The sequence below is a fragment of the Falco punctatus genome (genome assembly GCF_963210335.1).
Source record: "Falco punctatus genome assembly, chromosome: 8".
NCBI classification, from domain to species: Eukaryota; Metazoa; Chordata; class Aves; order Falconiformes; family Falconidae; genus Falco; species Falco punctatus.
The window spans coordinates 55332824-55360381 of NC_137588.1; the positions used below are offsets into that span (position 1 = coordinate 55332824).

At 58.2% G+C, this 27558-nt stretch overlaps 3 protein-coding genes across 18 annotated transcripts in view; 1 reads left to right on the forward strand and 2 right to left on the reverse strand.

The window, feature by feature from the left end:
- Positions 1-1681: 1681 nt before the first annotated feature.
- On the reverse strand, positions 1682-15557 carry FGFR4 (fibroblast growth factor receptor 4). Of its 5 annotated transcripts, none has more exons than XM_080397988.1 (18): positions 14841-15557; positions 7846-13854; positions 6609-6878; positions 6412-6501; positions 6098-6264; positions 5885-6008; positions 5416-5606; positions 5164-5302; positions 4886-5079; positions 4503-4648; positions 4122-4243; positions 3911-4021; positions 3574-3764; positions 3045-3167; positions 2895-2965; positions 2512-2649; positions 2334-2439; positions 1682-2247 (listed from the first exon to the last, which is right to left on the reverse strand). In XM_080397988.1, exons 2-18 carry the CDS (start codon positions 7916-7918, stop codon positions 2101-2103), a joined length of 2403 nt encoding a protein of 800 aa, XP_080254114.1. In that variant the 5' UTR covers positions 7919-13854; positions 14841-15557; the 3' UTR covers positions 1682-2100. The 5 variants fall into 5 exon arrangements, with proteins under 5 accessions (XP_080254114.1, XP_080254113.1, XP_080254116.1 ...); XM_080397987.1 differs by having other exon boundaries at positions 7846-13859; XM_080397990.1 differs by having other exon boundaries at positions 7846-7951; positions 8330-15557.
- Positions 15540-23225, reverse strand: ZNF346 (zinc finger protein 346; the record flags this gene model as incomplete). The annotated part of the gene is made up of 7 exons (XM_080398026.1): positions 15540-15841; positions 17151-17244; positions 19753-19992; positions 21521-21671; positions 22718-22813; positions 22903-23006; positions 23108-23225. 7 exons carry the CDS (start codon positions 23223-23225, stop codon positions 15736-15738), a joined length of 909 nt encoding a protein of 302 aa, XP_080254152.1. The 3' UTR covers positions 15540-15735.
- A 93-nt stretch (positions 23226-23318) lies between these two features.
- Positions 23319-27558, forward strand: part of UIMC1 (ubiquitin interaction motif containing 1) — a 39444-nt gene continuing 35204 nt past the window's right edge. For 9 of the 12 annotated variants that reach the window (XM_080398014.1, XM_080398022.1, XM_080398021.1 and 6 more), the window contains exon 1: positions 23712-23882. The gene's annotated coding sequence lies outside the window, so the exon portion shown is untranslated. The other 3 variants (XM_080398018.1, XM_080398019.1, XM_080398020.1) reach the window with 3 other exon arrangements.

Consider the following 27558-nt stretch of genomic DNA (forward strand, 5'->3'; position numbering starts at 1 on the left):
GCAGGTGGGTGGGCACTGCGCTGGGCACTGCCAAGACCCTGAAAGCATCTCTGGGCTGAGCTGGGGTGGGTTGTGCTGTGGGGATAAGGCACTGCCTGCATCCACAGGCACTGCCTGCACCCACAGCATGCTTGCAAAGTGAGCGGGGATGAAATGAGGCTATGGCAGGGGGTGGCAGGTCACCACTCACGATGTCCTCTTGTGCCCCCCCCCCACCACCACTACAGATTAACGAACCCACCCTCACCTCACCCTTTGAAATTGGCTGTGCCCCCATTTTCCAGGGGAAGGGCAGTGTCCAGCAAGCAAGAACCATGCAAACCATACCGGGTACCAGGCACTGCCTACCCCCTGTGCTGCCCCCCAGCACAGAGACCCCAGTCTGGAGTGAGGTGGGGACAAGCTGGGCACAGCCCCCTCCCCATGCACCCGTTTGTGTTCACCCCTGGTCCTGGCCAGGAGCAGGGCAGCCCCTGTGGGCAGCCTGGGCAGTTTGCCCTCCAGCATGTGAATGTCCCATTCAGGGCTGTGGGAAATGCATTGGTTCTGGCACATTAGCGGACAGCTGGGATCCTTCCTGGGCAGGCAGGCTGCTGGGACCGACAGGTTTCACACCTGCCAGTGGGCTGTCTGCCTCCGCCTGCCATGCCAGAGCTGGGGGCTCATTCCAGCAGAGAGGGGAGCAGGGCTGGGGATGGAGGCTCCCCCCAGCAGCCCTGCGAGGGGCTGTGATGAGGAGGGGACCCCAGGATGGCTCTGCAAGCTGCTGGGCTCCCACGGCTGCACCCATGGCTGAGCCTTGCCTCACACAAGGGCAGCCACAAGCTGCATCCCTCAGGAGCCTGGACCCCAGCACCATCTGGACCTCAGCACCATCGCAGCAGTGGGCAGGACAGAGGAAGCCTCTTTCCAGCTGCCCCAGGTCCTGCCCCACGATACCTGCCAGCCCCCTCCTCCTCAGGCTGTGCCAGAGAGCCAGCTTCCAGGCTGGGGGGCTGAGAGTGCAGCTAGGAGCTGGAGGAGGAAACAAGATCCTGGGGCTAATGGCCAGCAAAGCCTGGCCCTGTATGAAACCCTAGACCCAGGGAGCAGGCTGGCAGGAGAGGGTGAGACAGCTGCAGTCCTCCTGCCCACACTCCGGCAGAGCTGGGCACTGCGGGGCAAGCAAAGAGGGGAGGGGGGGGGCAAAGCAGGCACGGGAAAGCAGGGCCTGGAGCCCCCCAGCTTGTGCTCCCGAGGCATGGGGGCTCCAGGGAGGCACTGTAGAGCCCCTAACTCACTTTTCTCTGTAGGCCCAGGGCTGGCCCCAGCAGGGGGGAGGGTGGGGGGGTCCCCAGTGTGCAGGGCTGGGCCCCAGAGCACTTTCCCAGCCTGGGAGCCCACAGCAGTTGGAGGATCAGTTTCAGCGTGATGCTGGTAGCGGAGTTCACGGTGGCTTAGTGCAGCAGCGGCTAATGGGGAACAGATGCAAGGGTGCTTTGTGCTGGAGTGGGCCTGGAGGCACGGGAGTGGGGACATCGTTTCCTGCACCTGTGGCACTGCCTCCGTGTCCCCTGGGAGCACTCGCAGGACCCTGTGCTGGCTGGGGCGAGGAGGCAGCGAGGAGGCAGCCCCTGACCCACCTTCCCAGCTCAGCTGTGCCCTTCGCCCCCAGAAGCGGCCCATTAACTGCACTGGGGTCTATTCCAAAAAAATAATTTATCAGGTTGATATTTCATGTACATAAATATTCATCTCTGTGGCTATGTACAGATGCAGCAGGAGCCCGGCAGGCAGCAGGGCTCCTACCCAGAGACACTTCCACTGAAGCACTGGCCAAAGCCCAGCTCCCGGGGCAATGCCATGGGCATCCCAGGCAGTTCCCACCCTGGAGAGGCTCTGGCTCCCACTGCCCTGCAATGCCAGGCAGGTCTCAGCCAGGACTGAAGGCTGAAGGCGTTGAAACGGAGGCCAGAGAGAGGGACACCCTGCCCCAGCACTGTGGCTCAGCACCCTGCCCGCCCACCGCTCACACCTGGCAAAGCAGGGAACCTGTGGGAACCCAGACCTGCTCCCCACAAGGGCAGAGGTGGCCTCAGCATCACCCTTCCCTGCCCACCCTTAAGTCCTCACGCTGGGGTATGAGAAGAGGCGGGGAGCCAGCGGCAGCGGGTCGTGGGTGAAGACAGAGTCATCGGAGGAGCAGGAGCTGGCACTGTCCTCACAGGAGGGCGAGTACTGCTCAAAGGGCATGGAGAGGTCCAGGTACTGCAGGGAGAGATGGTGCCGTCAGCACCGGTGCTCTCAGCGCCCGTGTCACCTGCCCACCATCCACCGGACCCCCCACCACTCACCTCCTCTGAAACAGCCGCCAGGATCTTGTCCAACCCCTCCACGAGCTGCTTGAAGGTGGGGCGCTGCGAGGGCACGGCATGCCAGCACTCCCGCATCAGCATGTACCTGGGGGGGGCAAAGGGGTGTTAGCGAGGTGTCACCGTGCCCTCTGCCCACCCCACCTGGCTGGTTACTCACAGCTCATGGGTGCAGTTGGATGGCCGGTCCATGCGGTGCCCCTCCTTCAGCAGCTTGAAGAGCTCCTCCACAGGGATGCCAGGGTAGGGGGAGCCACCCAGCGTGAAGATCTCCCACATCAGGATCCCAAAGGACCACCTGGGATCACACATAGCAAAGGGTGGTCACCCATGTCCTAGGAACCTCCCCGAGCAGGTGAGAGGGTGGCATCACTCGTGGGAAAGATGTGCCCCACTGCTGCAGTCCCCATGGAGTACCCCGTCCTACTCACGGGGACCCTCCAGTACGTGCATAACCCCAGGGGTGCTGCCTCATCCCAGACCGATGGAATCCTCATTCCACACCTGAGAGCACCTTTAGCCCCCAGCAGCCCCAGGACTCACACATCACTCTGGTGGGTGTAGACACGGTCAAACAGGGCCTCAGGTGCCATCCACTTCACTGGCAGGCGACCCTACGGGAGCAAACCCCCTTCTCAGCCCTGGTTGGGGTTCCTTGTTACCCCCCAACCCTCTCCCAGGGCCCCCACTCACGTTGCTGGTTTTTTTGTAGTAGTCGATGTCGTGGACGTCCCTGGCCAAGCCAAAGTCTGCAATCTTCATCACGCTCTCTGCTGTGACCAGCACGTTGCGGGCAGCCAGGTCACGGTGGATGCACTGCCGGGGGAGCGCGTCATCCGCAGGGAGTGTGAGACGGCAGCTGCAGCTCCCTGTGTCCCCTCCCCACACCCAGAGCTGCTGCTCCCCTCCCACACAACCCCCTGGCACTGCTGGCCCCCCTTCCCCACATCTCTGGTGGCAACCCAGCTGGCTGCAGTGACAGGTGCAGTGATGGGGGACACCCAGGAGGTGGGTCAGGCTTTAAACCCCATGGTTTTGGGGAGGTGCTGCCCAGAGCTTTGCTGGATGTGGCTGGGAAGTTCTGGACAGACAGGGGGAAGGGGCTGGGCTCCCTCTCCACAGGGACACTAGGTTCACCAGGGACACACAGCTTCTCCGTCACCACCATGCCCCTCCAGCTGTGCTGAGCACAGGCAGCCGGTGCGGGCTGTGCCAGCCCTACCCGTTTGGACTCCAGGTACTCCATGCCACGGGCCACCTGGTAGACGCATGAGACCAGGTCCTTGAAGGAGAGCTGCTCCTCGGGCATTGCCGCGATGTCAAAAGTGTAGTCAGGTGTTGGGGGGCGGCGGGCACGGAGGTACTCGCGCAGGTTGCCCTTTGCGGCAAACTCCACAATCACGTACAGCGGCCCTGGGAAGGGTGTCCACTCCACTCAGCCCCTGCCCTGCCCTCTCCCTCCCCAGCGTCCTGCATGCCACTGTCCTCAACAGCCCCCGCTCCCTGCTCCCACTCCATGCCCATGCCCTGCCCAAACCGTGCCCGCACAGCCCCCTCACCATCCTGCGTGCAGACTCCCAGGAGGTTGATGATGTTCTTGTGCTTGTCCATAAGCTTCATCATCTCCATCTCGGATATGAGGTCAGCCAGGTCCTTGTCAGTGGCATTGTCTGGGGAAGGAGGGCTGTGTCACTGTGCCAGCTGGGGTGGCACTGCAGCCTGGTACTGATGCCACCTCTGTGCCTGGGACACTGGCAGGAGAGCCATTACCTTTCAGCATTTTGACAGCCACGGTGACAGCCCTGTCCGGCCGGTCTCTGTCAATGCCGTAAGCCTCTGCCCGCACCACCTGGCCAAAGCAGCCTTCCCCCAGGGGCTTGCCCAGCACCAGCCTGGCAGGGACAGGTAGAATGCTGAGGGACCACAGGGATGGCCCCGCTCCCCACCACCACATGGCTGAACCCCCAGGGGCAGAGGCAGCATGGCTGCCCCCCTCCTTCCCAGCTGAGTCCCAGTGCCCTGGGCTATGGCAGTGCTGAGGTGTCTGGTGACACCCGGAGACCTCCCCATATGTCACCCATGTGTTGCTGTCCCAGGGGCAGCTGGGGAGAGCAGTCCCCAGACCCAGACCTGCCCTGCGTGGCACCGTACTTGTCTCGAGGGAACTCCCACTTGGTGTCGAGGGGCAGGTCCAGCTCCATGACCCCGGCCAGCATCGGGGCGCAGCTGGAGGAGAGACGAGTGACGCGCATCAGGGATGTGCTGGACTTCCCAGAGGAGCTGGAGTCCAGGGAGAACTGCGGAGAGAGCCCAGGGGACCTCAGCCATCCTGCCCCGTGCTCCAGGGCCAGAGACCAAACAGTGCTTAGAGACCCTCGCTCAGAGCAATGGGGTGAGGGAGCTGCAGGAGGCAGTGGGGAGGGCAGCTCCAAGACTGGTGGCAGGGCAAGGTGTGACGGGCACAAGTGGCACTCACGGAGCCAGTCAGTCACTAAGGTCCCCCTGCGCTGCCAGGGCTCCAGCTCGGCACCCACCTGTCGGATGAGTGGGAATTTGGAGAGCTTGTGGACCGCCATGGGCTCCAGGGGCTGCTTGCTCGACTGAGTCTGCATCCGGCACAGCACCACGATGATGATGGCCATGGCAACGGCCAGTGAGCCCGAGGTGTAGATGATGATGTCCGTGTACTTGGCCTCAGGGGCTTCAGCTTCCCGCACCAGCTCTTCTTCTGGAGGCAGTGAATGAGTTGGCCTGAGCCATGGCCCCTGTGTGCCAGGGGTCCCAGCTCCCACACCTGGACCACTACCCTTACCTGGCAGGACAGTGAGCCAGGCAGACTGGTAGGAGAGGCCGATGGAGTTCCCCGCCAGGCAGGTGTACTCGCCAGCATCCTCCACGGAGACATTGCGCAGGTACAGCACCTCCACCTCGGAGCTGTTGATGTCTGCAGTCTGTCAGGGAGCAGGATGAATGGTCAGCATCTCTCCTCCTCAGGGAATGTGCACCTCCTGTCACCACTTTAAGGTGGGTTATCTGGGACCTGGGTGCTTCCAGCCCTTGTTACCTTGAGCACTTGCACGTACGGGACCCCATCGGGACCGTAGCTGCTGCCGTTCACCTCGATGTGCTTCAGCCACTGGATGTGGGGCTGGGCATCACTGTAGACCTTACAGAAGAACTCCACATCGCTGCCCACCAGGGCTGTGGTGTTGGCGGGCAGCCCAGCCTGCAAGATGGGCCTGTGTGGGGACCTCTCTGCGCAGTAGAGAGCAGAGCAATGTCACCAACACTGTGGCCCAGAGCAGAGGCTCCTTCCTCCATCTCCACCTGCTGTGAACCATGGAGAGCCCTTCCCCGACCCTAACCAGTGCAACCCCAGCCTGGCCTCCATCCCCGTGTCCCTTGGGTGCAAGGGACAGATGGGCTGTTCCAGCAGAGAGGACTCCAACAGAGGCTCCTCCACCCCCTTCCCCATGCCCCCAGGCGCAGGGGGAGTGGGGAGCCAGGCCAGCACTGCACCAAGGAGCCCTCACCCAGCACATCCAGGAGGTAGCTGTAGCGGATGCTGCCAAACCTGTTCTCCACCAGGCAAGTGTAGTTGCCGCGGTCAGAGGGCACCACGCTCTCCATCACCAGGCTCCAGTGCTGGTGCCGGAGCTGCAGAGGCGGGAGGTAAGGGGGTGAGACGTGACTGGGGAGCGGAATCCCACGAGGGGAGGCTGCGGTGGGGGGGACCTGGCCCTTACCCGGATGCCCCCGATGCGGTGCTCCCCCCGGAATTCATGTCCGTTCTTGAACCAGCGGATGCTGGGGCTGGGGCTGCCCGAGGCTGGGCAGCGAAACTTTACTGTGTTCCCCGCGGGGACTGCATACAGCTTCTTGTCCATCCGGTGCGGGTGAGTCCAGTATGGAGCTGGGGAATTGCGGGATGTACAGTGGGAGGGGGCCACAGGGCAGCACGGAGGCTGCCGGAGCTGCTTGTGCTGCTCACAGGAGGCAGCAGTGCCCCATGCTCCTGGACCTGCTCCAGCAGCCCTCTCCTGCCTGGGGTGGCACTGACCTCTGTGCATGTAGACAGGCTCCTCATTTCGGTCTCCGTGGGGACTGTCCCCATCGCTGTCTTCATCATCATTCCCTGATGCCAGCGAGTCTGCAAAGGAAAACGGATTAAGAAGGACAACCCTGCCTGCAAGGCTGGGTGGACAGCGGCTGCCTTGGTGCCCCCAGGGGGGAGCTGGGTGCTGCCGGGGCTCCTACCCACGACGGAAATGGTGAAGTTGCGTAGGATCTCCCCAGTGCCCCGCACCCGGCACACGTAGAACCCTGAATCCTCGTAGGCGACCTCCGAGATCTCCAGCAGGCTCTGCTGGAGATGGATGCGACCCCCCGGGACAAGCAGCCGGGACTCCTTGTACCAGACTATGCTGGCACCACTCTGATTGGCGTCACAGTACAGCTTCAATGCATTGCCCGGGTCCAGCAGGAGATGTTCCTCTTCTGACTCCAGCAACGGGCTCTCAAATAGCTCTGGAGAGACCCTGTGAGCACCCACCCCAGTGCTCACCCCGCCCAGACAGCAGGACCCTACTATGCACCCACCCCAGCGTGGGGAGCATGTGGTGTGAGACTGCCTGGTGCCTAGCTCTGCCACTCTGTGGGCAGGCAGAGGGCTGGACTCTGCCCTGGGGCACAGGGACACGAAGCAGTGTCCCCATCCAAGGCCACACATGCCACAGTCCTTCTGCAGGAGCAGTGGCGCAGGGTGCTCAAGCCTGTTCTGCCTCACTAAATGAGGGCACCAAACCCTCCTGGCTATGTGCCACCAGACCTCCACATGCCTCAAGCACAGCTGGGACCCCCACAACACCCGGGCTGGGCAGCGGTGCCCTGCCTGCCAATGGCCAGCAGCTGGCATGTGCACATGGAGGGCAGAAACAGCCCAACTGCCAGCACAGCCATACCCACCCCAGCCCAACCACCCGCACGTGGGGACCTGGGGGGACACAAGTGTGTCCCAGCCCTCTGTGTGGCCATCACAGGGTGGATGTGGGGTAGATGGGGCTCTGGTCCCCTGGGACATGTCCTTCCCCTGCAACCACCACTGAGAGGCACGGACCGAGCCACACACAACAGCCACAAGCCCATATAGCGTTTACGCAGTCCAACCCTGCAGCGCCTGTCTGCCGAGCGAGCTGAGCCCCCATAACGCAGGGACCGTGTCTGGAGCCACCCTGCTCCTTCCAGCCTCCACACCCCCATGCCTGGTGATGGAGACACTGGCCCCCCGTGCCGTGCCCCTGCCAGCCAGGTGCCCCCAGCTCCCCCCCACCCAGCCCCGAGGTCAGAGCTGTGGGGCTCTGTGCCCAGGGCGAGCAGCCAGCGCCTCCAGCCCCAGGGGCTCGCTGCCCAGCTGGGGGTCGGGGAAAGCATCCAGAAAGCATGACCCCCATCCCACCCCGCCCCATCCTCAAGCCCCCCGCCCCCGCAGCCGTACCTGGCTCCATCGTCCTGCGCTGAGCAGCAGCCGCCAGCAGCAGCCCCAGCAGGACTTGCAAGAGGGGTCGCATCTTCCAGGCCCCTCCGGCGCGGCGGCCCCCGCCCTGCGAGACAGGCAGGGCCGGGATGAGCGGGCCGGGCAGGCGGGGGCTGGTCCCCGGGGCACGGCAGGTCCCCCGGGCAGGCACGCCGAGGGGCGGTGCGCATGGAGGGCAGACGGAGCACTGGGGTCCCTGGGCAGGGTGAGACCCCTTTCCAGCCCCCCGTCTCAGGGCCGGGGAGGGGGGGGGGGGGGCACAGGAGGCGGGGACGGCCGGACGGACACGGCACCCCGGGTTGGGTGCGGGGAACGCGGCCCCTCCAGCCAGCCGCTGCCCGGCCGGGGCGCTGGGAGAGGTTAACCAGGCACGGGGGGGCGCGGCTGCAGGGGCTGGAGGGGTCCGGGGTGTCCCGAGCGCGGGGGTCGCGGGCGGCGGCGTTACCGGCGGTGACGGGCTCCCTCGGCGGAGCCGCCCGCGCAGCGCGGACAGGGCCCGGGCAAAGTCCGTGGGCCGGCGGGCTCAGCGCCGCCGCGCCCCGCACAGCGGCCCCATGGCGGGCAGGGCTGGGGACGGCTCCGGACCCGCTCCGGGCTGGGGACGGCTCCGCTCCAGCTCCCGATCCCGGTCCCGCTCCGGGCTGGCTCCGTCCCTCTGTGCCGGCGCGGCGGCGGGCGCGGGCACTTTGTAGGCGCGCTCGGGTTACAGCGGCGCCGCCCGCCCCGCCCGGGGCGCCGGGGGGGGAGCGGGGGGGACCGGCCCGCTCCGCCGGCCGCCAGGTCCTTTGCAAACCCACCCGCCATCGAGCGGGAGGGGGGGGGGCGATCCCGCCCCCCCCCCAGCAGCGAGAGGCGGCCCCTGGGTACCCCCCAGCACGGCCCCGGCGCCGCAGCATCGCCCCGCGGGTGGGGAACGCGTGGGGCTGCGAAGCACCCGGGGCTGCACCCCCGCCCCGACCCCAGGCAGACCCCACATGTCGAGCCGCCAGGCCGGGAGCCGCACATCGGCCGGGGGGCTGGGGGCAAAGCCGCCTCTGCCCCCGCTTACCCCCGTGGCACCCCGGGAGCAGGGAGGCCCCCGGCCCCGGGATGCCGAGGGCTCCACGGCGGCAGCGCCCACCCCGGCGGGTGGCCCTGGGCGCAGCGCGTTGCTGGGTGCCCGGCAGCCCGCTCACTAATTGTGCTGCAATTAGTTGCAGCGTTATCGCTTGCGGTGCCATAAAGCGGCTGTGACCCTCATTAGGAGCCCATAATGGAGCGTCGTAAAACACCGCGAGGCTGCGAGCCAGGGCTGGGGTGACCCTAATCCGACCCATAAACACTTTGCCTTCGCTTTCCCTGCGCTCCTGCCTGCACTGGGGCGGGCAGACCCTGCCTGCCCACGCAGGACCCCTGGGCACAGGGGGAAGCCCGGCCTCCAAGCCAGCATGGTCCCCAGGCACACCTTCCCCTGAGCATCCTGATACCGGTAAGTGGGGACAGAGGCTGCCCCCAGCACATGGTCAGGATCCAGCCCCAGAGCTGCTCTGCCTCGCTGCATCGCTGTCTCCTTTGCCATTTCAGCTTTCCAGCAAGACCTGCCAAGGCCATGGTGAGCCCCACATGCAGCTGTGCCTATGCTTAGCACGGATCCTGAGGTCAAGTGAGTGCGGCACGGCTGTCACTGTCACCTCCCACCCCACAGGACCATGCTGCCAGAGCCAGGGCACAACCTTGTCCATGCTGCACTGGGGTGCAAAACCGGCAACTCCCAGCGCGACGTGGTTTCACTGCAGGGGCAGGTTGGTGCTACAACCTCCCATAGCACCACCCACCCAACGCTGCTCCCCACTTAGGGCACTGGTCCCCACCCTGGGGTGCTGGTCCCCCCCGCAGGGCACAGGGGCACATGGAGCAGTCCCAGGGGCTGGCAGCCCCCGGCAGCTGTTCATTCCTGCCGGCGCGTGAAGCGGACGAGAACATCAATTTCACGGAGCAGCGGCCGCCCCTGCAGAGCTTACAGTGTGCTGGAAGCACAGAAAAATGTTGGGTTCAGCTTAATTCGAACTGAAACCAAATTAAAACAGGAGAAAAAAGGTTGTTCCCAGCACTGGGAACAACAGGGGAGAGCTGAAACTTGGGGAACCCATGGGAGCCACAGCCTGGGATGGGCACGGACAGATTTCCCATACCCTGGCCAGGTCCCGCAGTGCCGAGTATGGCGCTGGGTGGGAGCAGGGTGAAGGGACCAGTGCCCGCACCTCGCCCTGCATCACACCAAGCATCCCTGCTGGGCCAGGGTGATACTGGGTGTGGGCTGGGGCACGATGGGGCTGTGCTGCGGGTGGCTGGGAACCAGTCACCTCCCTGTTGTGGGGCAGCGCTGGGCCTGGGTCGGGCTGCCTGGCTTGATTTATAACAGCAACTGATGGCAAACAAAAAACCCTTCACGGCAGCGCAGCCCCACTGCCTGCCACCCACTGCCAGCAGCACCGCCACGGCCTCTGCCACGCCAGTAGCTCAACAAGGGGGGATTGTGCCAGTGCTGGCACCCCACACTGCAGGTGCACCCCTGCCTCAGCACCCTCCTTTGCTGTCCCTGTCCTCCCAGCCATGTGGGTTGCTCCCATCAGCTGTGGCACCACAAGGGACATGTGCCCCTCCGGCCACTGAGCCACAGAGGGTGGGAGCTCAGATGCAGCAGGGTGCCCAGGGAGGGAGTGTGTCCCTAAGGCCCCACAGATGGGTGGGCACGGTGCAGATGGGGCAGGGAGACCCGCTCCCCTCCATGCCCACCTGAGGAGAGATGACCCCCTGGCCAGACCCTCGGCCTCACTTGCGTGCACAGAGTTCCACTGCAGTGAGCACACACAAGAGGCTGGGTGCCGGGGCAAGCACGCTGGGGCTCCATCCTCCCACCCCTGCCCCTTCCCCCAGGCAGTAAATCATCCCCGCTCCCCTCATGAAAGGCCCGTGTATGCGCTGCCGGCGCAGGGAGCCTGCCTGGTGCCAACAATATTGCTCTTGGAAGGCAGCCGGGGCTGCGGGAACACAGCCGCCCCTTGTGCCTGGCCCCAGTGCTCGACGCCACTCCCGCTGCGGTGGCACCTGTGGCCAGCATGAGTGCACGCAGCACCGGTGGCTTGTGGGGGGGGCAGAGCCTGGGGGGCTCTTTCCTCCTGGAAGTTTCTCTTGGCCTTCCCTGAACGGCTGTTGTTTGGGGCGCAGGGTCCCCGGCTCCCTCTGCCCTGTATGTGCATGGGGTCCAGGGGCTGAGGCTGAGCAAGCTGATGCCACGTGCCAGGGTGATGCGAATGCCCCAGCACTGAGGGGACGGGCCAGCCCTGAGCACAAGGGTTCCCGGCTCCATCCAGCCTTGACACACGGCACCTCTCATCCTTGGCCACGACCTGCTGCCCTTGTATCAGTGGGGACCTGCTGAGGCGGGCAGGGACTGCGCCGGAGGGGCAGGCAGCCCACCCCAGGCTGGATGCCCGGCAGGGGCCAGGTCCTGCGGCAGAGGTGACCAGCTAGGCTCGGGGCAGCGCTCCCCACCAGCCCCTGGTCTCACCTGCTCGTCCTTATCTCTGGCAGGGAGGGACCGATGGAGCAACCTGGCCCAGTTAAGGTTTAACCAGGCAGAACTTGGCAAACATGAACCTGCTGCTCCCTCCGAGGAGCCAAGAAGGTGGGGCCCGGCACAGGGACTGCAGGACAGGGACACCGGGGCCCCGGGCTTTGGCCAAGCCCCCAGCGCAGCGCAGGAGCACCCACAGATTTGGGCACAGAGGGCTGAGCTGGGAGCACATGGGGCTGGGGCTGGCTGGGCAGCCCTGCCACCCCGTCCCGTCCCGGCTGTGCTGGGTAGCACTGGGGCTGCAGCTGGCACAGGGAATGGGGCACAAGGGGCCAGGACAGATGTTGCTCCCCTTGGGGACATGGCACATGCCATGCACTGGGCTGGGCACCGCAGTGCCCATCTGGGGGTCGAACCTGCAGGAGCTTTGCCTGACAGCTCTGTCCCCCACGGGGCATGGTGGGTTGCTCCTGGGAGCAGTGTGGCCGTGGCAGGGGGCTGCAAGGCATGAACGGGGCCACCCTGATGCTCCCAGCCCCTAATTGCAAGCAGGCGCCTGGCCCTGCCTTCACATCTGCACCTGATTTACTCGCTGGAGCCAGCGGGGCCACGAGGGATGGCAGCGGTTGGGGCTGCGGCCGGCGCTGAGCTCCCCTCAGCTGAGGGGGGGTCCCAGGGCCCAGCCCCACGCGGTGCCGGAGGAGCAGTTGGCTCCATGGAACTGGCTGCGGCATGGGCAGGGGACAGCAGTGCTTCTGCGGGGGACGTGGCTGGCGGGTGGCTCCATGCCCCGCGCTGTGCCTGCCAGCACGGAAGGCGCTGGGGCTCGGCGTGGCGTGGGCAGCCGGAGCCCTGGGCTGGCACGGTGCTGCCTGCAGAGGCCTCGGCAGGGCAGAGCCACACTGGGCAGCTCCGGCTGCAGCCCAGCAGGGGCACTGGGCCGGCAGCACCAGCACTGGGGTGCAGCCTCGGGGACAAGGGCCATGCTCCGTCCTCAGCCTCCCCCGGTATGTGTGGCTCTGGCCCCACAGCTGGGCTCCAGCTCCATCACACCCAGGGATGCCCACAGGTGCTGGGCCCCCCAAGAGCAGTCCAGCAGTGGGACGGGCACCGGTGATTTTTGCTTGGAGCAAAAAGACGGGGCTGGCACAGATCTGCCGTAGGCACTGCAGCCTCCAGCATGGCTGGCAGGGCCACCTGGTTGTGGCTGTCCTGGCAGAGCTGCTGCCAGCCATCCTGCCACTGGGGAAGAGATGGGGCAGGGGTACAGACAGCCCTGCGGCCACCGTCTCCTCCCCTGCACCTGTCCCGGGGACTGCCTGCACCCACAGACGGGCGGGACCTGCCAGACATGCCACAGCCCTGCCACAAGGAGGGGAAAGGGTCAGCAAGGGACAGGCTGGCAGCAGCAGCCACACTGCTCCAGCAGAGCCATGCACCATGGGAGGTGGACGTAGCCTGTCCCTCCTAGCACTACCCACGTGGCTGATGGCAGTGCTACCCTCAGTGCCAGCACAAGGCCCAGCACTGCACCCAGGGACACCGATCCCCTGGGCTCTGCCACAGCCCTGCCCGTGGAGGAGCAGGACAGCCAGACATAAGCACCCGAGCCTGCCCCAGTGAGTGAGCTGCCCTCGGACAGACAGCAGCAGCTATCACGCTGCTCCTGTGCCACCACGGCAGTGCCAGGGAACAGCCTGGCGTCTTGCGGCAGTCACGGATGTTTTTGGCACCTTGTAGAAGTGCCAGCAGCCTCCCAGCCCAGACTGTCCTGTCTTGCCCTTGGTGACTGTGGCGTGCCCAAGGCCTCGCTGACTTGCCAGAGCAGAGGAAAGCACTTACCCGCTTTGTCTGGACCTCAGGGTGCCATGGGATGACAGCACGGCCTCGAGGAGGGCAGATGGGAACACAAACTTCCTACCCCTTCCAAATATTTCAGAGGTGTCTGCATCCTTTTCTTTGCTTTGAAGCATGGCAAAATCCCAGGAAGTGCTCTAGCAGAGAGACAGCACCCAAAACTAGTAATAAACACTCTATTTGGAGAGCTTCACCTTAGGGAAACAGCAGATACATAAACACTGTGTACAGGGGAAGGCAAAACTGTCAGTACACAGACAGGAGTGACACACTGGACTGGGCAGTGCTGGAAATGGATCCCTCTTGGTGTTGACGCGTAGCACATCTAGCGGGCACCTGCCCTGGTACAACAGGGTGAGAGCTAAGCAGCAGAGATCGGAGTTGGAGGCCATCCAGGGCTATCAGGCGCACAATACTTCCTTCATCGCGGTTTTCTGCTCATTGATCAGCTCGCAAGGTTTAAAAGGACTCCCTCTGTAGCAGGAGACTAAGGTCAGACCTCAGCAGTGGAGCAAGACTGGAAAACATTAGGAAGGCGAACCCAGACCAGCAGGAGCCTGTCCTACGGGAAGATGGCAGATTATGTGCAGGGTGAAGAAAAACAAAGCTCATGCACAGCCTGGAGTGGGGAAGGGAAGGCACTCACTCCAAGCACCAGGATTAGCAACCAACTCCCTCTCTCCTTGCTTAACCTGACCAGCATGCACGCTGGATTTTGGAAGTGCCTCTACAGCATGGCTTTCAGCCCTGCGAAGGCGTCAGCTGCTCCCCTGGCACACATCGCTGGGAGCCAAGGGCCCCACAGCACCCTCCAGCAGCTGCTGGGGCTGCACAACAGGAGGCAGCGGCTTGACTCAGCCCACCCTGGCAGTGCAGTGTGCCTGCAGCGTCACCCGTGCTCCTGCCAGCCCCACCGCCCAGGGGAGTCCTCAGGGGGGCCACATCCGCAGCCTGCTGCCCCGTGGAAGAAAAAGCAGGACATTTGCCACAGACTAGCAAAGCCTCAGCTCCACGGAGGCACTGATGCCGGGATAAAGCCACGGGGCGCCTGACTCAGAGCACTGGCACTGAACATGAGGCCAGCCCAACGCACATGGCTCTGGCGGTGGGCTAGCAGAGAACGGGCAATGCCTTAGCTTCAGGCAAAGCATCTAAAGAACTTGTCCAACACACAGAGCAGTCTCAGATGCCTGCCCTTCCTTCTGGGGCCTTTTCTAACAGATCTAGTACATTAGCACCATGAAGAGACCATCAGTCTTAATTTCCAGGTTTGAAATACAGAACATCCTTTTCCAGGATGGTACAAACGTGTAAGAACTTTGAAGAGAGGGGCTGGGCAAGTAGTGTCTAATGAAGGCAGGTTTCCAAGGGTTTTGTAGCTTTTCAGTCACCTAAAGATTTGACCAACTTATACTACAGTTTTCTGCTGCATCTAGATTTATTCTCTTTTGCCTTAAAATTCTCCTTCCCCAGAGTATTTTGGTGGCAGTAGGGAAAACGCTGCAATTCCATGCAGACCCGACAGAATTAGAGATGAACTCACCCTGTTCCACCTTCCTCTGCTGATTGCATTCAGATCTTGGAGATCTCCACCGCTGCCAAGTTTGGCTGAGATTGGTTTAAATCATAGGGGGTAAAGACACACATGGTGAATGATCACATACACCTGTTTCCATAGGAAACCAGGCTAAACAGTTACTTCCTTCCACGTGGAAATCCTCAGAGCAGAGGGCTGAGGAAAGCCAGGAGTGCTAACCCCTCTTGCAGCTCTCCACTCCCACCAGCAGCAGTTTGCACACCACAAGTTGTAACTACTTGTCAGACAGACCCAAACAACCCAGCTCCAGAACCAGTAGCTGCGGTACTGCGAAAGGCTCTGATGGTAATCAGTGGCTCATGAAATTCTGCACACAAACCTGGCTGGAGGAGGCATGGAAAGAGATGCTATGCTGGGTACTTCCTATTTTAGGCCTGTACAAAGCCAGGCAACCTGCACTGTGTCCCATCCACGCTGCATAAGCATTGCACTCTATGGTCTAGGAGCTCTCCTCCAGCAAAAGCCACCTCTGAGCATGGGACGCTTGCCCTCCAGGTGCAGGAATCCATTATTTGCTCTGGTGAGGGAGGAGGTGGCCACTACCAGCCTGTTGCCAAACCCTCCTTATACCAGATACACAATTCCTCTCACACCGCACCCACCTTCACAGGAAGCAATTACACAATGAAAACTACTCTAAGGGAGTGAAGTATTTGCTGTCTAGCAAGTCTCTTCCAGCTGGATCCTTTTTCTGACAGATTCAGTCCCCGTTCTGCTCAACGGGTGCATACAGGAGGGTAGGGCTTTGCTTATCCAGAGGGATAATGAAACCATTGTGGGCTGGCAAAGGATGTGTGTTCTTGGGCCACCAACAACTCCAAGAACAGTGCTGCAACTTGCTCTAGAAGTCTTGGCTGAAATAACTGTAGCCTCCTGGGGCAGTTGACTCTTCCCGGACGTACTGCTGTGGCGGGAACGGTCCAACAACTGGCACTGCTCCTGGCATCCTGGATATTGAAGGGAACAAGAGGAAGAGAAGGAAAAAAAGGAAACAATGTCAGAAGTGCTCTGAAATCTGCCAGCTGCAATCACTGCTCAGCAGGCACGGCTGCCAGTGGAGCAACAGCCTACTGCAGCCAAGTCAACAACTTGCCAGAAAAGCTTCCAAGTGCATCCTTGCCTTCCATGCCTGTGTGTAAACAGACACCTTAGCATGGTAGAATTAGCTCAAGAATTGCACAGCTCAAGGACTGTTAAAGAGCTTCCATTACATAGCAAGTATCTTGCCTCTCTTCAGACTGCAGAAGCTGGCCTGGAACAGGACTCAGTGACTGAATCCAGAAGCAGCTTTCTGAAAGGGAGTTGTGTGGCTGAAAAAACTTGGACAATGTCCATGTCCTTAAAGGGAACATTTATGCATGTGTGTTTGGAACATCCTCAATGTTATCTATCTAGAATGGGATACTTGCTATTCACTGAGCCAGTTGTGCTGCTCAAGAGCTGCAATGTTCCTGGGGTGACAGATGGAGCACGTGTACTCCAATCAAGTACTCCAGAGAGCCAAGGGACCATGGGGCTGTTACTCCACAGATGGGCAACAAGAGATCCCAGTTTTCCTCCTGTCCTCTCTGGGAAATTTGGCTAAGAGTCTGTCCTTGCTTCAGGTAGGGTTTTCTGATACCTGTTTCTTCTAAGCAGCTCTCTAGTCAACCCATGCTCATTACTGAGCCTCTTTTAGTGAAGGCTTTGAAATTAGAGATCTGAACTTTCACAGTGTCCAGAATAAGTATTTTTTTGTGTTAATCATCTGGCAGCCTAATTTTTTTCTATTTTTTTTCAGATTAATCACATGTGCTGGGGATGCCATTATTTAACTTGCCAGCTGTGAGAGCAAGTTCAGGAATATAGCCTAGGTTTCTGGAGCATGCTGACTACATGTCAAATTTTAAGACAAGCAATCCCAAAAGAGATTAGAATGACAAGCAGATCTCCACTGAGCCAGCCTTTAATTAAATTAAAGTCTCAGTTGTTAAGAGAAACCAGCTCAATGCTGGACGCCCTCACTGCAAAGGTCCACATCACGAACCAAAAGCAACTGCAGGGCACTTGTACTTCAGCAGCATCCCAGAGCTGTGTGCAGAGGGAGCTGCCGAAGTGAATCACCTTCGGGATAAACAGAGCAAGCTTGCACAAACCCTCTTGTTCTGCTTGCAAGGGAGCTGGAAATACACATCGAAAACTACATTTCAAGTTTTATTTAAGCCATCGATTTGAACAGCGAGGCTGGAAACATGCTTAGACAAGAACATTACTTACTGATTCTTGTGTTTGAAGCCACTGATGTGAGCTTGGTACTGCTCTATGGAGTTCAGTACTATGTTACATGTGCTGCAGGGGTACCCCTTCCCAGCTGAAACAGACATCAATGTTAGCACAGACAGCTAGCCAACAACTTGGTGCCTGAGTTAGAAACAAGTGAGATAATCAATCATTGGATGTGTTAAAAAACTGCTAAAGAAAGACAAATACCAAGTCAATAGCCTGAGCAGGGGGAGATCACAGAATCCCACTACCCCACCAGGTATCAGTCAGTCACTGGAAGGGAATCACTATGAAAAGTTTTCCTGGTTTGTTCATCTATAAAAACAAAGACACATTTCCTATAAACAGTTCACAGTATCAGGCACAGTAGGAGTGTCAGCATTAGGACACCAAACCTCACGCTATACTGCCTTTGCAACTCCACTTATCTCCCAAATTCCCACGTCTCCTGATGTATACATCTCGTAACAGAAAATGAGGGAGATACCTAATTTGTAAGGTTTCAATAAAAAAGACTAGCCAGAGGAGATTACATGCAATGTCCAGTTCCACAACACAGCATTCTGCTCATTCTGCTAAGCCTTGCTGAGGTGCCAACTGAGAATATTAAGCTCTATCCTCAAGCAGTTTGGTTACAGTCTGTGTATCAGTTAACTGCCAAAAAAAAAAAAAAAAAAAAGGTTTCCAACAATAGCTGTACTAGACAGATCAATGGTTTTGTGTAACATGACAACTCCAGCTGGAATGAAAGTTCGGGAGGTCACAGATACCAGGAAGGCGAGCAGCAAGCAGGGCAGCACAGCTCAGCACAGGAGTCTCTAACAGGAGAAAATCCTGGCAGTTGTCCTCAAGATATTAAGTGCTCCTGAATTTTGACTTGCTGGGGAAGGGCTCTGCCTGCGAGTCTCACAAAGAAAACATTTCCTTAAGGTGAAAGGGGAGACTCACCCGAGGGGTGCAGAGCAGCATAATCACTGAGCGAGAAGCACAACACGTGATGTAGCAGACATTTCCCCACCCAGGTACTGCACCTCAGAGACTTCAGATTCTAGTGGGACATTCAACTCTCGAAACAGAGCTGGACCTGGGTGGGAGAGGCCAGAGGAGCTGCCACAGCCCTCGGGTCTGCCTCCCTGCACAGTCAAGGTCAAGATCTCTCTGTTGCGAATCCAGCAAACAGGTGTGTATGCAAAGTTGTTTAAACCGCGCTCCTGCATTCCAGCTGGGTGGTTTCTAGAGGAACTTCAAGCACACAAGCACCTCAGTGTTGCACTGCAAAAACCACATCTTTACCTGCTGCCAGCCAGATCCCAGCAGAGAAAAGTTTAGGGACAGGCATGGCTGTTAGCACATAAAAATGGGCAAAGAGAGCAGGAGAAAGCATCCCTGACTGCAGCCCATCATATCTAAGCAATCGGACTACAGCCCAGGCTCTGGAACCTCGCCTGAACAGCTGAAGTGCCATGAAGATGTGTCTTTAGGTACTCTGGTTCTGCCGGCACTTCATGGGAGACATCACTCATACAGGAAAGGGCACTGTCCACCTACCCAGCCTGCCTGGGCTGGGGCTTCTGCCGCTGTCAGGGCCTGAGTCACAGTGAAGTGGAACCATTCATCAGACCCCACTAATTAGGTAAAGAGCAGATGGGTAACACTAGATACCAAGCACCTTTTCCATCTCCCACGCGACTATGCAATGTGGGAGAGAATATTACTTAGATAATTGAGCCTCATTTCTCCTAAGTGCTACCGGTATCTAAAGGTGGCCTGCAAAGAATGAGAATAATTAATCTTCTGCTTGTGTGGGTTTTTATGACAAAGAAAGAAGCCCTTGAAGAAGATTTTAAGATGATTTGCCTGCTTATTATTTACCTCAAGCATCCAGTAGGTACTAGACTTCCTGGTCCAACAGAAGGCTGCTGGGAGGAACAAGGGAGTCTACAGTGAAGTCTTAATGCTTGCACTGGGCTCCAAGGGCTCTCATCATGCAGAAGGGCTTACAAGCAGCAGATCATAAGCCAAATGAGTTTTAACTGTCTGCCTAAAGTTCCTCCTTAATAGCGCTTTTTTTTTTTTCTTCCACATTCCTGCTTGCTCCAGAGAGAGTTGCATTAGTTCATCAGATGGAAGTGCCCACACAGAAGCAAAAAGGCATTCAGGGAGAAATCTCTCTGGCTTTCATGTGCTTTGAAGCAGCAGGTGTAGTTAAAACCTATTTCTTCCATCTTTGGCTACTCTCCTCCAAAGATGTTTTTTAAGCATCAAATGCAACTTTTATCTTTCCATTTTGGATGTAATCACCCAGCTAGAAACAGTACCGGCCAAAATCCCTAGATCATCCACACCAAGAATAAAAAGGACATGCTCCTGATTGGACAACATTGCAAAACACAACCCAAAGACCATCATGAGCAGTCACTGCCTGAAACCCCTCTTACTGCCAGGGGGTTATAACATTGACCGAATCAATCTTACTGTGTATAATCAAGATCCTCATCACAAGAAATTCTCCCCTGCTCCCTCTGCATGGACTTGTCAGACACATACCGTTGCTCTCCCACCCTGCTATTTATTAGCCTGCCTGCTGAGAACTCACCCATGAAGGACGATGCTGGTGCATCAGGGGTTCGGCCATAGTGTGCCATCAGCTTGTGTTTGGTCTCTTGCTTTCTGTGCTTCTTGCCTACATAATGTTGTTTTGCCATAAGGGGGTTGTTGAAAGTGGCATGGCAGAGGCTACAGAACTTGTCTGGGTCAGTAATGTCCTTGTTCTCTTCGTTAGAAGACACAGTAGAGGTGGGGAGGGTAGCAGTATGCTTCTGTGAGGGCACTGCTTCTGTAGGGTGAATTCAAGCTCTTGGTCAGTCACAGAACTCAGAGGTAAAAAACAGTCACTTTATTTCCCCAAAACCTGCATTAAAAAAAATAACCCACTATACCTAACACCCAAAACCTATACAAAGAACATTAGACATTTAGATAAATTCACATTGCTCCTACCTCTTCCCTTAACACTGCAGAATTGAAAGGCATGTGGTAAGATAAGTCAGAATAGGCCAGAAAAACTTTCAGAGTTAAAAAAACCCAACAGATTTGCATGTTTCTCCTTAACATAAGCATGGCCGTATTCAAGAAACACTGGACATGAATGAGCTTCCACCTACTACTGTCATCACCCAGATAAAACACGGGTACAAGCCCATGTCAGCAAAGGAGGGTAGGTTTCTGGAAACACTGTGCAGGTGCAGGACTTGATCCTGAATCGAAGTCATGAGGAGCCCTGCCTGAGAAATAGCATGAACAGGACTAGGTCTGACGCAGTGAATCCACACAGAGAAACGGCTCTCCTGTCTGATGGAGAAACCTGCACCCTCTCATTATGGGGTACAAAAGACCAGAGCAAGGAAGGAACCTTCTAATGACCAGAGAGCTCCTCTCATGCTGAAACAGAAGGTACACATCAGACTGCTCATACATACATCCACCCTTTCCTGAAGGCTCCTCTCACACCCAAAAGCAAGGGCTTTGAAAACAAAAACATCCCATGGGTCGCTCTGACCCCGGAGGTGGCTTCCCTGTGTGCACACAACCTAGCAAAGGCACCCTGGGACAGACACTTTCTGCTTGGAAGATCCCAGCTCGGAGCTAGCACAAGCTGCCACCCTTAGGTGCATGCAAAGGCTGCGCTTCCCTCTGTCCTGACTGGCCATGGCACCCCAGGCTCTCCTTCCCCACCCACCAGGCCTTTCCATCTGCTCACAAACGGATGGGACACACAGGCAGCCGCACCGGGTCAGACCTAAGGTCTGCCTGGACTGTATCCCATCATGAGAGCACTCAACGACAGGTGCCATGGAAAAAGCACAAGGTCTGCACAAGCACATACTGATGCTTCCCAGCTATACTCTGCCAGGCCCCAGCTATCTGCAGCTCACAACTCCCTGAAACTCAGAGGTTGCATTTTTGTAGTTGAGCAGCCCTGACAAATTTGCTGTATTGGAGTTTCACCAGTCACTTCACTCCCTGTAAGCTGAGCATTGTATCTTGTGATGGGCATTTCTACAGCTTAAAATCCTGAAGAGTGGCACTCTTCCAGTCCCTGCATGCAGGGATGGGTACAATGCTGCTGCAAGCTGCATTTCTCCTTAACAAAGCAAAACAAAAAAACCACGCCACTTTTTCCCAATGCCAGTCCACCAAGCAGGCTGCTAAGAGAGGCCGTGTCTCTGGACGTACGCTGCTGGCTTACTCTGTTTCATAGAATATGCACATGCAAGAGCTTACACTTGGGGTCCAACGAACCTCTCAACTTTTTCATTGCTTGAACAGCCCCTCGGTACAACACGAAGGTGCTGCAGTCATACCTTCCACTTTGGGGGACTGCTGCTTCATGTTCTTGGCATGAGTCTTGCCCAAGTAGTGAGATGTTGCCACAGCCGGAGAGGAAAAGGTCATGTTGCAGATGGGACAACACTTGTTCCTGTCTTCCCCATTGCTGCCTTCCTGCTTGCTGTCCTGTGCATACAGAATCACAGTGGCTGAGGTTGGGAGGGATGTCTGCAGGTCACCTCATCCAACCTTTGTATTACAAGAAGAAACACCAAGGTTTGGGGGACGAAGAAAACGAGGTAATTAGAGACATTAGGGCATTAGATTGAAGAAGTGTGACTGAGTAAGACTTTCATGATGCAGCATTCATCCTCTCCCTCATTGGAGTGTTCTTGCACCAGATTACTTTTTTTTAACCCATTACTGAGCCACTCCAGGCAGAGGGGCAGCCCTGGTCAGTATGAATTAAGGACAAGGTTAAGTGTGTGGCTGTCAGAATTGGAACAGGCAGCCTTTTACTCTGCAAGGTGTGAAATGAGCAACATAAACATCGCTATCAGCTCAGTCATCTGCAACACAATCCCAGTGGAGCAGGCAGCAGCAGTCATTTCTAAGCCTAACACTATGTGCGAAGGCATCTGCCTTTATCCCCCACCTCCCCGCTGCAAATGCTGGAGCGTTAGGGATTAAAGCTGAAGGAATCATAAGAGTAGAATCTGTTTCCCAAATGAGTCACGGGGCAGACAGATGGCCGAGCGGAACGTGGTGCCTTTACTGACCAACAGGCTCCAGCTACTGGCCGAAGAAACCTGAATAAGTAAAAAAAGGATCGCTCTGGAAAGAGAATACCAGTAGATGGTCAACCCTATGTGCTTTCTGTGACGGGAAAGGTCAGGCAATGATACTCCTGACAAGCTGCTGCTCCTGTTCACTTCTCCCTGTCCTTTCAAGCAAGACTATCACTAAATGGCAATGTGTGTTTGTTTAAACAGGGAAGCCATACTCACAGAGGCTGTTTGAATGGGAAGGGCAGCAGGCACCGTGCTTGCCGACACAAGGCCTGGTGGCACAGCTGGCACCAAGCTCTCACCTTCAGCTCCCACCGTGCCCCTTCCGAGAGCATCTTCAAGAGGGTCTTCTTTGATTATTCAATGCAGGTGCCAAGGCCACGCAACCGCCTGGTCCCACTCGACGGTGTTTAGGCCCCAAAGGGCTCCACGGCCTCCCCTCACCTGCTTGGCGTCCAGCCGCATCTTCTTCCCGTGGGCGAGCTCCTCGGCGCCGTGGATGGACAGGTACCGCCGCACCTTGTTGGCGTGCTTCTTGCTCTGGAGAAAGCAGAGAGAAACCCGCCCGCCCCGCCGCTCAGCACCCCGCGGCGCCCGGCGGCGGGCGGCGGCGGCTCCCCGCTCCCTACCTGGTAGTGGGCCAGCCTCTGGGACTCGGAGATGAGCAGGGCGCTGCACACCTTGCACTGGGCCTCCGTGAAGATGTGCCCGTTCTCCCGGATCAGCCGGTCCACTGCAGGGGGGGGGGAGGGCACAACCGGGGCGTTAGCGGCGTTAGCGGCCCTGCCCGCCCCGTCCGGCCGCCCCCCTCCCCCCCGCTGCCCGCCGCCTCACCTGCCTCTTTGCCCACCGGCAGCCCCGCGGCGTCCCCGTTGCTACCCGCCCCGTCCGCCATCGCCGCCGCCAGCCCCGCCCCCCCCTCCGCCCGCACCGCCGCTCTCGCGAGAACCATCCGCGCGCGCCCCCGAGCCCCCGCCCCTAGCAAAGGCGGGGCGGACTCCCGCGAGAGTGGTGCGCGTCCTCGCGTTGCCCGCGAAGGGAGGCGGCGGTGGCCATGTCGGTTGTGGGCAGGGAGGTGCGCGCCGCCGTCCGCCGTCTTTGTGGGCGTTTGAGCGGCACAGTGGGTGCTGCGGAGGCGGTGTTAAGCGCAGGGGTAACTTTTGAGACGCGGACGCTTCGCAGGTAGGGGGCTAATGGTGCCCCCCTTCCCCCTCCGTGCTAGCCTCCTCATAGGGAACCGGCGCGCGCTGCTCCGCCTGCAGCGCCCGGCACCGGGCCGAGAAAACTGCGCCAGCGCCTCCGGCTGCGCTTCAGGACGAGGCGCCGGGGCCCACAGGCCACTCCGTGCCGGGCCCGCCCGCGACATGGCGCCTCCCGCTTCAGCGCGTCGACGGCCGCGTGACGCGCCGCGAAGCTGCCGCCGCCATCTTGGGTGAGGGCAATGAGGCCTCCGCCGCCAACTTGAGTGCGGTGAGAGACCCGCCGACCGGGGCCGGCGCGGCGGGGCGGCCCGGTGGGGAGGCAGCGGCGCCGCCGCCTGTGGCCGCGCAACGGGGCGGCCCGGCGGGGTGCGCGGCGCCGGCGCCGGCCCGTGGGAGGCCCGGGCCCGGTGAGTACCTGTGCCTTGCGGGGCCTGCCGCACCGCGCCGGGCCCGCCGCCCCGGGGCTCGCCCCCGGCCGCCGCGGGGTTCCTGGGCCCGGCCGCCGCATCCCCCTGCCCGGGGCCGTCGGTCCTCCCTGGGCAGAGCCCGGGACCGACCCCTGAGGCCGGTCCAGGGCTGAACCCCACGGGGCGCCTAGCGGCCCCCTGTCCCCTGGGTGCCCCTTCCCCCTCAAGGCCTGTGCCCCAGTTTCTTGCCCTGGAGGGGACCCCGGCGCTGTGCCCCTTGCCCAGGGGGCACCCTGGAACTCCGCTCCCGGGGCTGTCCCCTGGGGAGGCTACCCCAAAACCAACCCCAGAGCTCTGCCCTGGCCTCACCCCCTGAGGCACTCCCGGTGGGGCCCGGGGCCAGCCGCTGCCCCTCCTGTTCCCCCTGCTGGGTCTGGCTCCCTCCCCTTCTCCTGGGGCAGCGCCAGCATGCTTCCCCCCCCTCGCTTAACCCCTCCTGGGGCTGATCCCCTTCTTCCTGAGCTCGCCCCTTTCCCGCCTGGGAACCCCTGTGCTTCACCCAGGGTGGTGCTTGTGGAGTAGCTCTTTGACCCCGGCCTGGTCGGTGTGGCTGCAGGGCCCTGGCAGGGGGGCGGCCTGGTCGGTGTGGCTGCAGGGCCCTGGCAGGGGTTCAGGAGGGTCTCAGGTGGGTGCTGGGAGGGAGAGGTGCTGTGTGTGGGACTTGCTTGGGTTGGTCTAGAGGGCAGGTGAGGAGCTGGCATCTCCTGCGGAGCTCAGCGGCATTTACAGATGCGCAGCACTTGGGCATGTGTGGCCTCTGTGGTCCCCGTGTCCCTTCTTGTGAAGAGCCAGCTCCATCAACGGATAAATCCTGTAAACAGTTCCTCTCTCCCTGGGGCATCGTCAGCCCTCATGTCCTGCTGGCGCAGAGCATCAGCTGGGCCCTGTGTGCTGGGTCGAGCTGGAGGTCCAGGGATGATATTTCCAGGGAGGTGTGCAGTGCTGACCTGCCTGAACATGGAGCCACGTTGCGGTGCTGCCGGGGAGCGTCGTGCCTCTTCTTCCTGAGGTGGGGGGAGTTGTTTACAAAGCGACAGCCTGTGTCTCAAATGGCTCAGAAACTCATCCGGGGATGAGAGTCATTCATTTTTGGCTTCATTTTCAAGCATTTTTCAAGCTGTCACAGCTTGGCAGGTCTGTAGCTGCAGTGTCAAGATTTAGAATTATTCTGTCGGTAATTGCTTTCTGATTCATCAAAATGATAGATGAGAGGGAAAATGACAAATAATCACAAGTTGGGGATCTTCAAGGATATCCCTAAAAATGTGACTGGAGAAGCGTGGCATGTGTGAGTCCCTTGTCAGGAGGTCACCTTTGCTGTCAAGAGCATTTACAAATAAATTCTCTTAAATTCAGAGTTGGAAAAAAACCTGGACAACTGGAAAACAAGTCTGTGAGCCAAACTGCAAAGATAGTTTTGGATAATTCAGACTTTGGCCTTTTTTGCTGAGCATGAAGGCAGGTATTGCCATCTCAGGTATTGGCAACTGTCCTTTCTAAGAGTGCTAAAAGGAAAATATAGCTTCTGTGCTGAACTTCCGTACCCGAGGAGTAGGTAAAACACGTGCTGTGATGCGTGTTTTCTTCCTTCAGTTATACCAGCTTGTCTAATAAAAGCCATTACTGCTCTCCTACTCATAGCCTCAGACTAGCACAGCTATGAGCGATCTCTTACTTGTCTTGTTCCCTTAGTTACATTTACAGAGATTTTTCTTTGCCACCAGTCCCTTCATTTTCAGAAGCGTTGTGGGAGTTGTGTGGTTACATATCTTACATATTTTTTTATTTTTTTTCTTTCCTTTAAATGTTGAAGGTAAGTGACTCATCATAACTCCAGCTGATATTTCTCAGTGAGCTCTTACTTAGCATAGTGCATCAAGCAGAAGATGTGTCACAGAGTCAGAGGAGAGCTGGTGATAGCAGCGTGGATTTAAAGAAAAGAAGACAGCATGGCAGTTGCTTGTTGCTGTTTGTTTTTGTTTTGGTGGTAAAAAGGTTTATAGGCTGTCTCTCCAAAACCAGTGTGGCCCTGTGTAGGCTCATGTACTGGAGGTGCAGGCCTCGCCAGTGCTCCCCTCCCCATTGCCCTGCCAAAATGCCTATCTGTGTAAGTGGTTTTCTTCTGATAAGGGACTGTTCCCCACGGTGACAGATACCCTTTGTGGGGTGGTTCTCAGCAGCTGGGTGTGAGGCTTGGCTCATCTCTTTGAGCAGAGGGCAAAGAGACAATCAGGAGCAAAAGATAAAAAATGGGGAAGGTATGATGGGAATATTCTAACAAGACCAGAGTTCAGCCCAGCTGGAGCAGAACAGCTTTGTTTTGCAGGAGCCAGTGGTTTTCCAAAAGCAGCACTTGCTTTTATTTCCCCTTCCTGAACAGACAAACATTTGTGGACTGCAGTCACTTCTGGAGCTGTGCGTGCCATTTGTACAATATTCTGTCTTCAGAGAGGTCAGCAAACCTTCGGTGCAAATATGACTCACTGGGATAATCATCTTTTGTCTCTAGGCATGTGTGTACATGTATTTGCAGAGGAAGGGAAGCAGAGGGGCTAAGGGAGCTTTGGAAGGCTGCAGATAGCAGGGAGGGAATGCATGTATTCTGCTCAGCCTCACCTTGATGCCTCGGACTGTAGATGGAGCAGTGCACTGCTGTTCTCAGTGCTGACAGGGATTTTTAACTTCTGGCTCTTTAGTGTTTGTACACACAGCAGCTGTCTGCAATTTTGTGGTGTTACAGAGAAGGGTTTGGCTCTATGTTGGGTGATGTAGGGTCTTTCTTGCATCTTCTCTTACTCTTATTTTAGATCTAAGCAGCACATTTGGGCTATTTCAGTGATCTTGAAAGAAGGCAGAATGATCCTGTGGAAGGACACTGGTCTGGGATCTGGCCAACTTGACTTGTGTTTCCAGCTCTGCCGTTCTCTGGTGTGTAACGAGGGGCTTGTTGCTTAACTGCTCTGCACATGTTTAATTCTAACTTAAACAGAGCTGATCATGCTCAGCCTGCTTTTGTAAGGCTCTTTTACATCACAGTTTGGGAAGCATCAAATGTTGTTATTTGGTGAACAGCAAACATAGACAGGAAGGGGTGGTTTAACTCTGTGTGCCGTTCTGCTGCACTTGTTCACTGAGATCTCTTCCTGATCCTCTTGTCAGAGTCCTTTTTTATCAAAGTGGCTAATGCTTGCTGTGCATCTCCCTCTGACAGTCTGTGTGCTGGCAGGGAAAGGAGATGCTGAAGTACTAGCTTGCATTGTGTGGGCACCTGCCCTCAATTGTGCTGTTCATAGAGCACTCAGGTTTGCACTAATAATGCTCAGCAGGTTCCTCCCTGCTTGTCAAGTGCCTTCTTTAATACGAATGGTTCAGGCATGTCTGCACAGAGGACTTCCGAAGGCTGATGCTCATTGAGAAAGCCAGGCTGTGAGATAAACCTGTTGTCTTGTTTCCAAACTGCCTACTGCTATCGCCTGCATTTTACCTTTTTGTAGTGCTGGTGCAGCCTTCCGCTGAGCTACTGTGCTGAGAGCAAAACAGCATCCTTTGAGGAACATGCCTTTCCTCCTTGTTTTGTTGAATATAAAAGCTGACAAATGGCTGTGTTGTGGTGGCT

Coding starts and splice junctions, on each gene's coding strand:
- FGFR4 (XM_080397989.1), bottom strand. CDS start 7,431: ATGTCCCAGGGGACCAGAGCCCCATCTACCCCACATCCACCCTGTGAT. Junction 5,303..5,415: donor CGTACGTGCAAGTGCTCAAG/GTAACAAGGGCT, acceptor GCTCCCTGACAG/ACTGCAGACATCAACAGCTC. Junction 2,650..2,894: donor TACACCCACCAGAGTGATGT/GTGAGTCCTGGG, acceptor GTGTGATCCCAG/GTGGTCCTTTGGGATCCTGA.